The 15632-nt window shown below is 52.8% G+C and overlaps 1 protein-coding gene and 1 long non-coding RNA gene across 2 annotated transcripts in view; one reads left to right on the top strand and one right to left on the bottom strand.

Annotated features, from left to right (window-relative positions):
* The window catches only part of LOC147736466 (uncharacterized), a 259360-nt gene extending 248643 nt beyond the window's left edge, over nucleotides 1-10717 (bottom strand). The window contains exon 1 of the long non-coding RNA XR_015307560.1: nucleotides 10538-10717. This is a non-coding gene — a long non-coding RNA (uncharacterized LOC147736466). The remainder of the gene's footprint in view (nucleotides 1-10537) is intronic.
* Nucleotides 1-15632, top strand: part of LOC147736465 (glial cell line-derived neurotrophic factor-like) — a 207868-nt gene that overhangs the window by 182683 nt on the left and 9553 nt on the right. Inside the window, exon 3 of the mRNA XM_086953193.1 lies at nucleotides 10515-10731. Within this exon, the coding sequence (XP_086809319.1) occupies nucleotides 10515-10731 (217 nt within the window). The remainder of the gene's footprint in view (nucleotides 1-10514; nucleotides 10732-15632) is intronic.

Raw genomic sequence — 15632 nt, 5'->3', positions numbered from 1 at the left:
TGACGTGGAACAGCGTAAGATCTGTGGCCTCTGTGAGCTACTCACACCAGACGTGGGACAGCGTGAGATCTCTGCCCTCTGTGAGCTTCTCACACCTGACGTGGGACAGCGTGAGATCTCTGACCTGTGTGAGCTACTCACACCTGACGTGGGACAGCGTGAGATCTGTGACCTCTGTGAGCTTCTCACACCTGACGTACGACAGCGTGAGATCTATGCCCTCTGTGAGCTTCTCACACCTGACCTGGGACAGGGTGAGTTCTCTGCCCTCTGTGAGCTTCTCACACCTGACCCGGGACAGCGTGAGATCTCTGCCCTCTGTGAGCTACTCACACCTGACGTGGGACAGCGTAAGATCTGTGGCCTCTGTGAGCTACTCACACCAGACGTGGAACAGCGTGAGATCTCTGCCCTCTGTGAGCTTCTCACACCTGACATGGGACAGCGTGAGATCTCTGCCCTCTGTGAGCTTCTCACACCTGACGTACGACAGCATGAGATCTCTGCCCTCTGTGAGGTTCTCACACCTGACGTACAACAGCGTGAGATCTGTGACCTCTGTGAACTTCTCACACCTGACGTACGACAGCGTGAGATCTCTGCCCTCTGTGAGCTACTCACACCCGACGTGGGACAGCATAAGATCTGTGGCCTATGTGAGCTTCTCACACCTGACCTGGGACAGCGTGAGATCTCTGTCCTGTGTGAGCTTCTCACACCTGACCTCGGACAGTGTGAGATCTCTGCCCTTTGTGAGCTTCTCACACCTGACGTAGGACAGCGTGAGATCTCTGCCCTCTGTGAGCTTCTCACACCTGACCTGGGACAGCGTGAGATCTCTGCCCTCTGCGAGCTACTCACACCTGACGTACAACAACGTGAGATCTCTGCCCTCTGTGAGCTTCTCACACCTGACGTGGGACAGCGTGAGATCTCTGACCTCTGTGAACTACTTACACCTGACCTGGGACAGCGTGAGATCTCTGCCCTCTGTGAGCTTCTCACACCTTACGTACGACAGCGTGAGATCTCTGACCTCTGTGAGCTACTCACACCAGACGTGGAACAGCGTGAGATCTCTGCCCTCTGTGAGCTTCTCACACCTGACGTACGACAGCGTGAGATCTCTGCCCTCTGTGAGCTTCTCACACCTGACGTACAACAGCGTGAGATCTGTGACCTCTGTGACCTCTGTGAGCTTCTCACACCTGACGTACAACAGCGTGAGATCTCTGTCCTGTGTGAGCTACTCGTACCTGACGTAGGACAGCGTGAGATCTCTGCCCTCTGTGAGCTACTCACACCTGACGTACAACAACGTGAGATCTCTGCCCTCTGTGAGCTTCTCACACCTGACCTGGGACAGCGTGAGATCTCTGTCCTCTGTGAGCTACTCACACCTGACGTAGGACAGCGTGAGATCTGTGCCCTCTGTGAGCTTCTCAAACCCGACCTGGGACAGCGTGAGATCTGTGGCCTATGTGAGCTTCACACCGGACGTACGACAGCTTGAGATCTCTGACCTCTGTGAGCTACTCACACCTGACGTGGAACAGCGTAAGATCTGTGGCCTCTGTGAGCTACTCACACCAGACGTGGGACAGCGTGAGATCTCTGCCCTCTGTGAGCTTCTCACACCTGACGTGGGACAGCGTGAGATCTGTGACCTCTGTGAGCTTCTCACACCTTACGTGGGACAGTGTGAGATCTGTGGCCTCTGTGAGCTACTCACACCTGACCTGGGACAGCGTGAGATCCCTGACCTCTGTGAGCTACTCACACCTGACATGGGACAGCGTGAGATCTCTGTCCCTCTGTGAGCTACTCACACCTGACCTGGGACAGCGTGAGATCCCTGACCTCTGTGAGCTACTCACACCTGACATGGGACAGCGTGAGATCTGTGGCCTCTGTGAGCTACTCACACCTGACCTGGGACAGCGTGAGATCCCTGAGCTCTGTGAGCTACTCACACCTGACATGGGACAGCGTGAGATCTCTGCCCTCTGTGAGCTACTCACACCTGACCTGGGACAGCGTGAGATCCCTGACCTCTGTGAGCTACTCACACCTGACATGGGACAGCGTGAGATCTGTGGCCTCTGTGAGCTACTCACACCTGACGTAGGACAGCGTGAGATCTCTACCCTCTGTGAGCTTTTCACACCTGACGTAGGATAATGTGAGATCTCTGGCCCCTTAGAGCTACTCATTCCTGACCTGGGACAGGGTGAGATCTCTGTCCTCTGTGAGCTACTCACACCTGACGTACTACAGCGTGAGATCTCTGCCCTCTGTGAGCTTTTCACACCTGACGTAGGATAATGTGAGATCTCTGGCCCCTTAGAGCTACTCATTCCTGACCTGGGACAGGGTGAGATCTCTGTCCTCTGTGAGCTACTCACACCTGACGTAGGACAGCGTGAGATCTGTGCCCTCTGTGAGCTTCTCAAACCCGACCTGGGACAGCGTGAGATCTGTGGCCTATGTGAGCTTCACACCGGACGTACGACAGCTTGAGATCTCTGACCTCTGTGAGCTACTCACACCTGACGTGGAACAGCGTAAGATCTGTGGCCTCTGTGAGCTACTCACACCAGACGTGGGACAGCGTGAGATCTCTGCCCTCTGTGAGCTTCTCACACCTGACGTGGGACAGCGTGAGATCTCTGACCTGTGTGAGCTACTCACACCTGACGTGGGACAGCGTGAGATCTGTGACCTCTGTGAGCTTCTCACACCTGACGTACGACAGCGTGAGATCTATGCCCTCTGTGAGCTTCTCACACCTGACCTGGGACAGGGTGAGTTCTCTGCCCTCTGTGAGCTTCTCACACCTGACCCGGGACAGCGTGAGATCTCTGCCCTCTGTGAGCTACTCACACCTGACGTGGGACAGCGTAAGATCTGTGGCCTCTGTGAGCTACTCACACCAGACGTGGAACAGCGTGAGATCTCTGCCCTCTGTGAGCTTCTCACACCTGACATGGGACAGCGTGAGATCTCTGCCCTCTGTGAGCTTCTCACACCTGACGTACGACAGCATGAGATCTCTGCCCTCTGTGAGGTTCTCACACCTGACGTACAACAGCGTGAGATCTGTGACCTCTGTGAACTTCTCACACCTGACGTACGACAGCGTGAGATCTCTGCCCTCTGTGAGCTACTCACACCCGACGTGGGACAGCATAAGATCTGTGGCCTATGTGAGCTTCTCACACCTGACCTGGGACAGCGTGAGATCTCTGTCCTGTGTGAGCTTCTCACACCTGACCTCGGACAGTGTGAGATCTCTGCCCTTTGTGAGCTTCTCACACCTGACGTAGGACAGCGTGAGATCTCTGCCCTCTGTGAGCTTCTCACACCTGACCTGGGACAGCGTGAGATCTCTGCCCTCTGCGAGCTACTCACACCTGACGTACAACAACGTGAGATCTCTGCCCTCTGTGAGCTTCTCACACCTGACGTGGGACAGCGTGAGATCTCTGACCTCTGTGAACTACTTACACCTGACCTGGGACAGCGTGAGATCTCTGCCCTCTGTGAGCTTCTCACACCTTACGTACGACAGCGTGAGATCTCTGACCTCTGTGAGCTACTCACACCAGACGTGGAACAGCGTGAGATCTCTGCCCTCTGTGAGCTTCTCACACCTGACGTACGACAGCGTGAGATCTCTGCCCTCTGTGAGCTTCTCACACCTGACGTACAACAGCGTGAGATCTGTGACCTCTGTGACCTCTGTGAGTTTCTCACACCTGACGTACAACAGCGTGAGATCTCTGTCCTGTGTGAGCTACTCGTACCTGACGTAGGACAGCGTGAGATCTCTGCCCTCTGTGAGCTACTCACACCTGACGTACAACAACGTGAGATCTCTGCCCTCTGTGAGCTTCTCACACCTGACCTGGGACAGCGTGAGATCCCTGACCTCTGTGAGCTACTCACACCTGACATGGGACAGCGTGAGATCTGTGGCCTCTGTGAGCTTCTCACACCTGACGTACGACAGCGTGAGATCTCTGCCCTCTGTGAGCTTCTCACACCTGACCTGGGACAGAGTGAGATCTCTGACATGTGTGATCTACTCACACCTGATGTAAGACAGAGTGAGATCTCTGACATGTGTGATCTACTCACACCTGACGTAGGGCAGTGTGAGATCTCTGCCCTCTGTGAGCTTCTCACACCTTACGTGGGACAGTGTGAGATATGTGAGCTATTCCACCTGATGTCGGACAGCGTGAGATCTCTGGCTTCTGTGAGCTATTCCACCTGATGTAGGACAGCATGAGATCTCTGGAATGTATGTGATGATCACATCTGAGCCTTTATCATAGATAGGGAGCAATGTCCCTGTTTTTGCTATGGTGCACCTTTAAACAGGTGTGCCTATTACAATTAATGCACTGCTCTCAGGCCAGCTGCAATCTCATGCTGCCATGGGGGGTAGGAGGGAAGCGCATTCAGTGAAATATAGAGTGGCTATTGCAAAGCCGCTTTGTGTTTCTCTGTGCAGGCTGCAACCCACCTAAACCTTAAAGGGGTTAGAGGACCTTTTTCACGCAGGTGCAGTGAGTGACTGCACCCCCATGCAGGCGAAGTCTTAGGGGTCCATGAGACCCTAATCCCTCCCTCTAGAGGGCTACCACTGAGTGTGCGCCATCTTTTTGTTGCACACTGTTAATGCACCACCTGGTATGTTATGTAGATTTGTATAGCACACTAATCACCCAAGAGGGTATCCAGGCACTTCTGCAAGGTGTGTAGGTGTATGGTCCAAAGGTGCTTATGCCAAGAGCCAGGTCTTCAGCTTCTTATGGAACTCAAGAAGTGAAGAGGAGGCTTCGATGCGTTGAAGAAGGTTGTTCCATGTCTTTGGAGCGACCTCCAGTTTTGCGTTTGCGGGAGTGTGTTTAAGTGAGAGTGAGGCAGAGGGTAGGTGTCTGGTGCGTTGGTGAGAGTGTATGCAGCTGTTCAGGTAAGCCATTAAAAATTTTTGTTTTAGTCTCTTCTTTTAGCTGTGTCTATTCTGTCTTCGGCTGCGTGTTGTGGTGTGTTCTACCTTGTTGGTGGTGCCAGGACGCTCCTTTGCTGGAGCAGCTGTGCGCACAATAAATACCTATAACATAACATAACATAACATTCCGGTTGTGTGCTGTGTAGGGCTTTGTATGTGTGAGTGAGAAGTTTAAATTGGCTGCACTTGTGAAAGGGGAGCCAGTGAAGCTTCCTGAAATGCAGTGTGATGCGGGTGTGGTGTGGAAGGGTGAGTATGAGTCTTGTGACAGTATTCTGGATTGCATGGAGTCTGTGTAGTTGTTTGGAGAATCCGGCATAGGAAGTGTTCCCTTAGTCCTTTCTGCTGATGATGAGTGATTGTGTGTATGTCCACCTGGTGTTCTGAGACAACCATTTGAATATTTCGGAGGCTGCATAGGATGTGGAAGCAGGAGGTGCACACTGCGTTGACATGAGCCGCCATTTTGAGCTTGTCATCTAGGATGAACCCTACATTTCCTGTGTGGTCTATGGGTGTTGGTTCTAGCCCCAACCGCCACTAGGTGGAGTCCCATGTGGAGGTCTTATTGCCGAAGACCAGTACTTCCGTCTTGTTGGAGTTAAGCTTCAGGTAGTTGGTTTGCATCCAGTCACCATGGCAATGCAGTTGGTGAAGTTGGTCCTGGTGGTGTTTGCCTTGTCTGTGAGGGAGAAAATGAGTTGGGTGTCTTTGTTGTAGGAGACGACGGTGTTGTCTTGTGATCTGATGATGTTGGTGAGCGGTGTCATATATATGTTAAAAAGGGTGGGGTTGAGGGAAAACCCCTGTGGGACACCCCATATCAGTTTCTTGATGTATGTGAAGGGTGGCAGCCTGACCCTTTGGGTTCTTCCCACGAGGGAGGAAAAGAGAGTGGATCCTTGTATGCCAATCTTGAGGAGTCTTCTGATGAAGGTGTTGTGGAAGACAGTGTTGAATTCATGGAGAGGTCGATCGGGATAATGGCCACTGTTTCACCTCAGTCCAGGATGTTTTGAAAGTTGTTGGTGGCTGTGATGAGTGCTGTTTTGGTGCCGTGATTCTCTCTGAATCCTTATTTTGTGTTGTCTAGAAGATGGTGAAGTTTGAGGTGGGTTATCAGTTGCTCATTAATGGCCTTCTCACTCACTTTGACTGGATAGATGGGCAGGGAGATGGGTGGGAAGTTGCTCAGTTGATTCAGGTCGGATGTGGCCTCCTTGAGAAGAGCGCTGATTTCTGGAAGTTTCCATTCATCTGGGAAAGTGGTGAACGTGATGACATGTTGATGATGTGGGTTGGGGTAGTGCTGATTGGTGATGTTGGTGGGAGCATGGGTTCATTGGGGCCCCTGAATGGATGGTCTGCATGATTGCTGCTGTGTTGTTTCTGGTGAGGGGTGTACATTCGGTCAGGTGGCCATCTTGGTTGGAGGTGGGTAGTTGAGCAATGAATACTCTCAGGTTGGGTTGGTGTGCAAAGTTATTGTGGATGTTTGCAATTTTGCTGCCTAAGGGCTTGTTTGACTCTGCTCATGTGTCCATCATACGCTGTTGGTGCAGAAGAGGTGACTCCCTGATTTGCATGGGGCTATGCCACCATGCAAATGAGGGAACGTCCTCTTATGATATTGCTGGTGCTACTTGTGCACCAGCACTCTCAGTGTTACACAAGGGTCTGCACAAGCATCTGAGGCTCCTTCTGTAATACTGTAGTGCCGCAGGGGTGCACAAATCGGGCGATCTTGTCCGTTATGCCCCTGGGGCACTATGTACAATAGGGCCCCTGGTAAGGAGAGCTCAAGTCTTCTGGACTATGTAAATTACTGTCACCTGGCGTGGGAAAGCATGAGATATTCAGATTGGTTGAGCAGCTCACGCCTGACATGGGACAGTCTGATGTGTCTGTACTGCATTGTTTACCTATTCATCCACCATTGTCTGTTTGTCTGTCAGACTCTCTCCTCCCTCCAGCTGTGTGGGACAGCCTGAGGTCCCTGCACTGCATTGCTTACCTACTGACCTGCCACTGTCCCCCCGGCTCTCCCTGCCATCTGGCTGTGTGGGACAGCCTGAGGTATCTGCACTGCATTGCTTACCCTACTCACCCACCACTGTCTGTCAGGCTCTCCCTGCCCTCAGCTGTGTGGGACAGCCTGAGGTCTCAGCACTGCATTGTTTACCTACTTGCTCCCCAATGTCTGTCAGTCCCTCCCTGTCCTCCAGCTGTGTGGGACAGCCTGAGGTCTCAGCACTGCATTGTTTACCTATTTGCTCCCCACTGTCTGTCAGACCCTCCCTGCCCTCCAGTTGCAGTTTTTAATTTGATGTAGGGTCTACTTTTAGACCAGACATAGATGAAGGGTGCTGAAGAGCACGTTACACAAACACATGGCACACATATGTGGTGTGCACAGCGCAATTTACATTGGAAACACATACAAGAAGTGATGACACGACCAGAGTGCAGCCTATAGTGCAGTGCACAAGGCTGTTTACAGTGCGTGAGATGGCTCACAGAGTTAACGCTTGCCCTGGCGTGCTGTGATGGGCACATCGCCAGTCCAAATCCTGCAAGACCAGCTCGGCCTTCCATCTGTCTGAAGCTGGTAAATTGAGTAGCATTACACTTGCTTTAAATACCACCTGTTACTTACAGGGCTTCGAAATGAAAGAAGTGTGGTATGCAGCACTGAAATAAAACAATGTGGGACTACTATTATGAGGCGGGTGCATTTCTTTTGGCAGGCTGAGGGTCAGTCCTGCATGCAGAACTATTATTTGGTAATGGTTGTGAGCGCTGCCCTGAACCTTTGCTGGGATGGAGACAGTAGTAGCTATACAAGGAGAGCTTGCTTTAGAGGGTGTACACTCTGAATATCAACTCCACGATATCGATGGGAAAAAATATTGAGGAAAATGACAAACAAATTTGCGACAGGTAATTACGTTTTGATTTTCTATCCCTACCTCAACGCACATGTACCTGCGCAGTACATACATCTTCAAGGTACGTAGATGTGGTGTTAGGAATAGTAAATCTACACCTCCCTGTATGCACTACCTTTCGATATATTGTTCCTCGATACTGTATCCAGGATATTCTTGTACCACGATTGTCTGAGGGTTGAAGGTAGTATAATCTTCTGAAGCACAGACACTACAATCCATGTAGTGTCTGACTCAACCCCATCACTCAAGATCTTGTTCAGTCACTCCCCCAAGACCACCTTACACCCAGTGGCGGCTGCCACAAACACGGGGTGGTAAGTCGGTGGGGGGAGCCCGGTAGGGCGAGCATGTAGGGGTAGTGTGGTGGGGGTTAATTATGATTTTTTTTAAAAAGGGACTTACCTTACCTTAAGATGCCACCTGCCTCTCGTGTCACGCCTCCATGTTCTTCCTCCCAGCAGACCCTGGCACAGACTCTCTGTGCGATTCATGCTCTGCTCTCATGCTATAAGAGAAGCGCACGGATTGGCTTGAGCGGGCTGAAAAGATGCTCCGCTCAGGAAAGGGAGTCTGTGCAGTTTCTCCAGCTCGGCTGTACAATACACCTACATGGAAAAACCTAAGTGCGCATGTTTGTTTGGCCAGCCTGAGACGGCCAGTCAAACACACATGCGCACTTAGAAGTGCACATAGGACTCCTCCCAATACCCTGCCCCCCTCCCCACACGCGCTGGCTCAGAGCGGGCAAATTAAAAATGAAACGATGGTAGAACATAGTTGTATTTTTCACCTGCTGGCCCTGAGCCATTGGGGAGTGGGGCGACGCCGCCACAGAGTTCAACTTCCCAGAGCTGGGGAAACCCTCCATTCTTTAACTCATGACCCCTCTTTCTTCCATCCACCTTATGTCCCCTCAGAGTTAAAAGGGACATCGTGAAGGGGGCCCAAGTTACCAAATACCTGTTCGAGTAGTTATTTGTAAACTGCTCGTTTGCACCTGGGAGGAGCGGCTCCGCCTTTTATCCTGCCGCGGCTTCTGAGCAGCAAATACCACGCCCTCTGAGCAGCAAATACCACGCCCTCTTGATATAACAACTGCTAGCGAGCTAGATCGTTGCTGGCAGCTGGTGCAGCCGTGACACCGGGGCCCATTTAACCCTGATAATTGCTGTATTTACTACCCCTGTAGCAGTCAGAGGGGCCATTTTCCTTGCTTGCACCAGGGCCCATGGCCTCCGTGCTACGCTGCTGCGAACCACAGTTCACAAGTTAGAACTCTGGTAGGGCAAACTCTGCCTTTCATTCTGCCGAGTGAAGAACCTTCGTACAATTCAATTGACCAGTAATACCCAAACGCTGTGGTAGTAAACGGTAAGTAAAACAGGATATTATTGTTTATGCGCCAAAAGACAGACTCGTTTGTGGTGAGCAAAGTAAGGAGGATCATTTTAGAACCCCCAGTAAACGTAGGTAACGGCAGTATCTATTAACAGCGCCCCAAGGCGCTTCAATTTATAGAGGGCGCTATGCAAATGACTGATCTTTTAAGCAGGCGTTAGCCCATCACCCCAGTTCTTGCACCTCTTCACTCCCTCTCTCACTGCACTGCACCCATTCCCCAGTGGGGTCCCAGGCCACGTTTCCGCAGCCACGCCGTCCTCCCCCCCCCCCCCCCTCTCACCCAAAGATGGTGGCCCCCAGTCTCGGAGTTCTAAGGGCTGCCCTTGGCCCTGGCATCCCTCAGAGACTTTACGTAGTCCGCCCCTTTGGAATGTAGGCCTACGGGTAAGACCCTAAGCCCCTATCCCAGTCATATCAGCCCCCCCCCCTCCCCTCCATTTCCTATGTACCCCACTGTACACTTTCTCCGAACTAACCTCTAAACCATCCCCGAGCTCTTTCTTCAACCCTGATCACACCCCAGACTCCTTTCTTCACCTCCCACCACCCCATGGCTGCCGAGCACCCTCACCCTCTGAGGACATGGCTTGGGTGGGGGTTGTGAGGAGGCCGGGGTGGGCCAGGGTCCCGGCGCGTCCTCCTCCAGCCTCCCTGCACCTCCACGCGCGTCGGCAGCACCTGCCAGGCCTCACCTGCGCGCCCAGCCCCCGCAGCAGCCTCCACCTCACCTGGAATGCAGGTCGGCCAGCTCTGACAGGCGTGACGGAGGGGAAAGGAATGGCACTTTCTCTGCGCCGCTATTGGCTGCTGCTGAGGCCTCCCTCATGCTCCTCGCCCCGTCCCAGCATGGACTACTGCCTCTCTAGATGAAATGTGTGCCCTTGGGCAGGCGGCAGGGTGCCCCGGGGGCTTGGGGCAGATCTAAAGGCAGGGATGCTTCTAGGGTGCCCCAGTGAGTGCGGGCAGAGGTATGCCAGGGTGTGCGCTTCCCGCGCACGTCATGGCCCTCGGGATTCCCGTCATGTAGCCAGGGCGCCCCGGATGGGCATGCTGCGCGCACAGGGCGCGCACACTCCGAGGGACCGCTGCGCGCCTCTCCTCCTGCCTGCGCACCGGTCATGACCCTGCCTTCTCGCCCTCAGGTGTCGCTCTGGGCCGCCCTCACCTGCCTGTCCCTCCTCGCCGGGCTGGTGGCCGGATCGCCATCGCCAGAGAACTGGCAGCAGGACGCCAGCCTGGGGGACCAGCCGATCACGGGTGACGAAGACAGCATGGGCACCGCCAACCCTGCGCTGCTGGAAGCCACAGGGGATGACAGCATGGAGGCCCCGCCGAGGGGTACCTGGAGCCCGCTCTACGGTGAGTGCCAAGACAGGGGCGGGCCTTGGCGGGGGTGGTAGCATCGGTGAGGCAGGGCGTGCGTCCAAGAGCTGCGGCTGACGTTCTGGGGGCCTCTTTGAGCAGATGAATGACAACAATCCCACTGGTGCGAAGGGGTATGGCAGCCATCCTTGGGCAGGAGTGTACATACCAGAGGTGGGACATCCTTGGGCACGCGTGTACACACCAGAGGTGGGACATCCTTGGGCAGGAGTGTACATACCAGAGGTGGGACATCTTTGGGCACGCCCGTACACACCAGAGGTGGGACATCCTTGGGCACGCGCATACACACCAGAGGTGAGACATCCTTGGGCACGCACGTACACACCAGACGTGGGACATCCTTGGGCAGGAGTATACAAACCAGAGGTGGGCCATCCTTGGGCAGAAGGGTACACACAAGGGGTGGGACATCCTTGGGCAGGAGTGTACACATCAGAGATGGGACATCCTTGGGCAGGAGTGTAGACACCAGAGGTGGCCATCCATGGGCAGGAGTGTACACATCAGAGATGGGACATCCTTGGTCAGGCGTGTACAGAACAGAGGTGGGCCATCCTTGGGCACACGTGTACACACCAGAGATGGGACATCCTTGGGCAGGAGTGTAGACACCAGAGGTGGCCATCCATGGGCAGGAGTGTACACACCAGAGATGGGACATCCTTGGGCAGGAGTGTACAGAACAGAGGAGGGACATCCTTGGGCACGCATGTACACACCAGAGGTGGGACATTCTTGGGCCCGCGTGTACACACCAAAGGTGGGACATCCTTGGGCAGGAGTGTACAGAACAGAGGTGAGACATCCTTGGGCACGCATGTACACATCATAGGTGGGACATTCTTGGGCACGGGTGTACACACCAGAGAAGGGACATCCTTGGGCAGGAGTGTACACACCAGAGGTGGGACATCCTTAGGCATGCGTTTACACACCAGAGGTGGCCATCCTTGGGGAAGAGTGTACACACCAGAGGTGGCCATCCATGGGCAGAAGTGTACACACCAGAGATGGGACGTTCTTGGGCAGGAGTGCACAGAACAGAGGTGGGATATCCTTTGGCACCCGTGTACACACCAGAGGTGGGACATCCTTGGGAACGCATGTACACACAAGAGATGGGACATACTTGGGCAGGAGTGTACACACCAGAGGTGGGACATCCTTGGGAACGCGTGTACACACCAGAGGTGGGACATCCTTGGGCAGGAGTGCACAGAACAGAGGTTGGACATCCTTGGGCACGCTTGTACACACCAGAAGTGGGACATCCATGGGCACGGGTGTACACACCAGAGGTGGGACATCCTGGGGCACGCGTGTACACACCAGAGGTGGGAAATCCTTGGGCACGTGTGTACATACCAGAGGTGGGACATCCTTGGGCACGCATGTACACACCAGAGGTAGCCATCCTTGGGCACGAGTGTACACACCAGAGGTGGGACATCCTTGGTCACTACATACCAGAGGTCGCCATCCTTGGGTAGGAGTGTACACACCAGAGGTGGGACATCCTTGGGGAGGAGTGTACACACCAGAGGTGGGAAATCCTTGGGGAGGAGTGTACACACCAAAGTTGGCCATCCTTGGGCAGGAATGTACACACCAGAGGTGGTCATCCTTGGGTAGGAGTGTACACACCAGAGGTGGGCCATCCATGGGGAGGAGTGCACACACCAGGGGTGGGCTATCCCTGGGCACGCGTGTACACACCAGTTGTAGATCAGTCTTTCGGCAGGAGTGCACATATCAGTGATGGGTCAGTCTTTGAGCACTTGTGTACATACCAGTGGCGGGTCAGTCTTTAGGTAGGAATGTACAAACCAGAGGAGGGACATCTTTGGGCAGGAGTGTACACACCAGAGGTGGGACATCCTTGGGCATGCGTGTACGCACAAGAGGTGGGACCCACTTGGGCATGCATGTACACACCAGAGGTAGCCATCCTTGGGCACGAATGTACACACCAGAGGTGGATCAGTGTTTCGGCAAGAGTGTCCATATCAGCAATGGGTCAGTCTTTCTGCAGGAGAGTACACACCAGAGATGGTCATCCTTTGTAGGAGTGTACACACCAGAGGTGGAACATCCTTGGGGAGGAGTGCACACACCAGGGGTGGGCCATCCATGGGGAGGAGTGCACACACCAGGGGTGGGCTTTCCATGGGCACGCACGTTTACACCAGTTATTGATCAGTGTTTTGGCAGGAGTGTACATACCAGTGAGTCAGTCTTTGAGCAGATGTGTACATACCAGTGGCGGGTCAGTCTTTGAGCAGGAGTGTACATACCAGTGATAGGTCAGTCTTTGAGCAGGAGTGTACATACCAGTGGTGGGTCTGTCTTTGGGTAGGAGTGTACATACCTGTGATGGGTCAGTCTTTGGGTAGGAGTGTACATACCAGTGGCTGGTCAGTCTTTGGGTAGAAGTGTACATACCTGTGATGGGTCAGTCTTTGAGCAGGATGTGTACATACCAGTGATGGGTCAGACTTTGAGCAGGAGTGTACATACCAGTGGCTGGTCAGTCTTCGGGTAGGAGTGTACATACCAGTGGTGGGTCAGTCTTTGGGTTGGAGTGTACATACCAGTGATGGGTCAGTCTTTGGGTAGGAGTGTACATACCAGTGATGGGTCAGTCTTTGGGTTGGAGTGTACATACCTGTGGTGGGTCAGTCTTTGGGATGGAGTGTACATACCAGTGGTAGAGTCAATATTTGGGTTAGAAGTGTACATATCAGTGATGGATCAATCTTTAAGCAGGAGTGTACATGCAAGTGATGGGTCAGTCTTTGAGCAGGAGTGTACATACCTGTGATGGGTCAGTCTTTGGGTAGAAGTGTACATACCAGTGGTGAGTCTGTCTTTGGGTAGGAGTGCACATACCTGTGATGGGTCAGTCTTTGGGCAGGAGTGTACATACCAGTGGCTGGTCAGTCTTTGGGTAGGAGTGTACATACCTGTGATGGGTCAGTCTTTGGGTAGAAGTGTACATACCAGTGGTGAGTCTGTCTTTGGGTAGGAGTGCACATACCAGTGATGGATCAGTCTTCGAGCAGGAGGGGACATACCAGTGATGGGTCAGTCTTTGAGCAGGAGTATAAATACCAGTGAGGGGTCAGTCTTTGAGCAAGAGTGTAAATACCAGTAATGGGTCAGTCTTTGAGCAGGAGTGTAAATACCAGTGATGGGTCAGTCTTTGAGCAGGAGGGTACATACCAGTGATGGGTCAGTCTTTGAGCAGTAGTGTACATACCAGTGATGGGTCAGACTTTGAGCAGGAGTGTACATACCAGTGGCTGGTCAGTCTTCGGGTAGGAGTGTACATACCAGTGGTGGGTCAGTCTTTGGGTTGGAGTGTACATACCAGTGATGGGTCAGTCTTTGGGTAGGAGTGTACATACCAGTGATGGGTCAGTCTTTGGGTTGGAGTGTACATACCAGTGGTAGAGTCAATCTCTGGGTTAGAAGTGTACACATCAGTGATGGGTCAGTCTTCGGGTAGGAGTGTACATACCAGTGGTGGGTCAGTTTTGGGTTGGAGTGTACATACCAGTGGTAGAGTCAATCTTTGGGTTAGAAGTGTACATACCAGTGATGGATCAGTCTTTAAGCAGGAGTGTACATGCACTTGTTGGGTCAGTATTTGAGCAGGAGTGTACATACCAGTGACGGGTCAGTGTATGAGTAGTAGTGTACATACCAGTGATGGGTCAGTCTTTGAGCAGGAGTGTACATACCAGTGATGGGTCAGTCTTTGAGCAGGAGTGTACATACCAGTGATGGGTCAGTCTTTGAGCAGGAGTGTACATACCAGTGATGGGTCAGTCTTTGAGCAGGAATGTACATAACAGTGGTGGGTCAGTCTTCGGGTAGGAGTGTACATACCTGTGGTGGGTCAGTCTTTGGGATGGAGTGTACATACCAGTGGTAGAGTCAATATTTGGGTTAGAAGTGTACATATCAGTGATGGATCAATCTTTAAGCAGGAGTGTACATGCAAGTGATGGGTCAGTCTTTGAGCAGGAGTGTACATACCAGTGATGGGTCAGTCTTTGATTAGGAGGGTACATACCAGTGATGGGTCAGTCTTTGAGCAGGAATGTACATAACAGTGGTGGGTCAGTCTTCGGGTAGGAGTGTACATACCTGTGATGGGTCAGTCTTTGGGTAGAAGTGTACATACCAGTGGTGAGTCTGTCTTTGGGTAGGAGTGCACATACCTGTGATGGGTCAGTCTTTGGGCAGGAGTGTACATAACAGTGGCTGGTCAGTCTTTGGGTAGGAGTGTACATACCTGTGATGGGTCAGTCTTTGGGTAGAAGTGAACATACCAGTGGTGAGTCTGTCTTTGGGTAGGAGTGCACATACCAGTGATGGGTCAGTCTTTGAGCAGGAGGATACATACCAGTGATGGGACAGTCTTTGAGCAGGAGTATAAATACCAGTGATGGGTCAGTCTTTGAGCAGGAGTGTAAATAGCAGTGATGGGTCAGTCTTTGAGGAGGAGTGTAAATACCAGTGATGGGTCAGTCTTTGAGCAGGAGGGTACATACCAGTGATGGGTCAGTTTTTGAGCAGTAGTGTACATACCAGTGATGGGCCGGTCTTTGAGCAGGAGTGCACATACTAGATGTGGGTCAGTCTTTAAGTAGGAGTGTACATGAAGTGATTGGTCTGTCTTTGGGCAGGAGTGTACATGACAAATGGGGGTTGGGATCAGTCTTTGTGCAGGAGTGTACATACCAGTGATAGGTCAGTCTTTGGGCGATAGTTTACATACCAGTGATGGGTCAGTCTTCAGGCAGGAGTGTGCATACAAGTGGTGGGTCAGTCCTTGGGCAGAAGTGTACATGCCAGTGGCAAGTTAA

The sequence above is a fragment of the Lissotriton vulgaris genome, chromosome 1_2, assembly GCF_964263255.1.
Source record: "Lissotriton vulgaris chromosome 1_2, aLisVul1.2, whole genome shotgun sequence".
Classification (NCBI taxonomy): Eukaryota; Metazoa; Chordata; class Amphibia; order Caudata; family Salamandridae; genus Lissotriton; species Lissotriton vulgaris.
The sequence above is the reverse complement of the archived record's forward strand: the minus strand, read 5'-3'. Positions and strand labels throughout refer to the sequence as shown.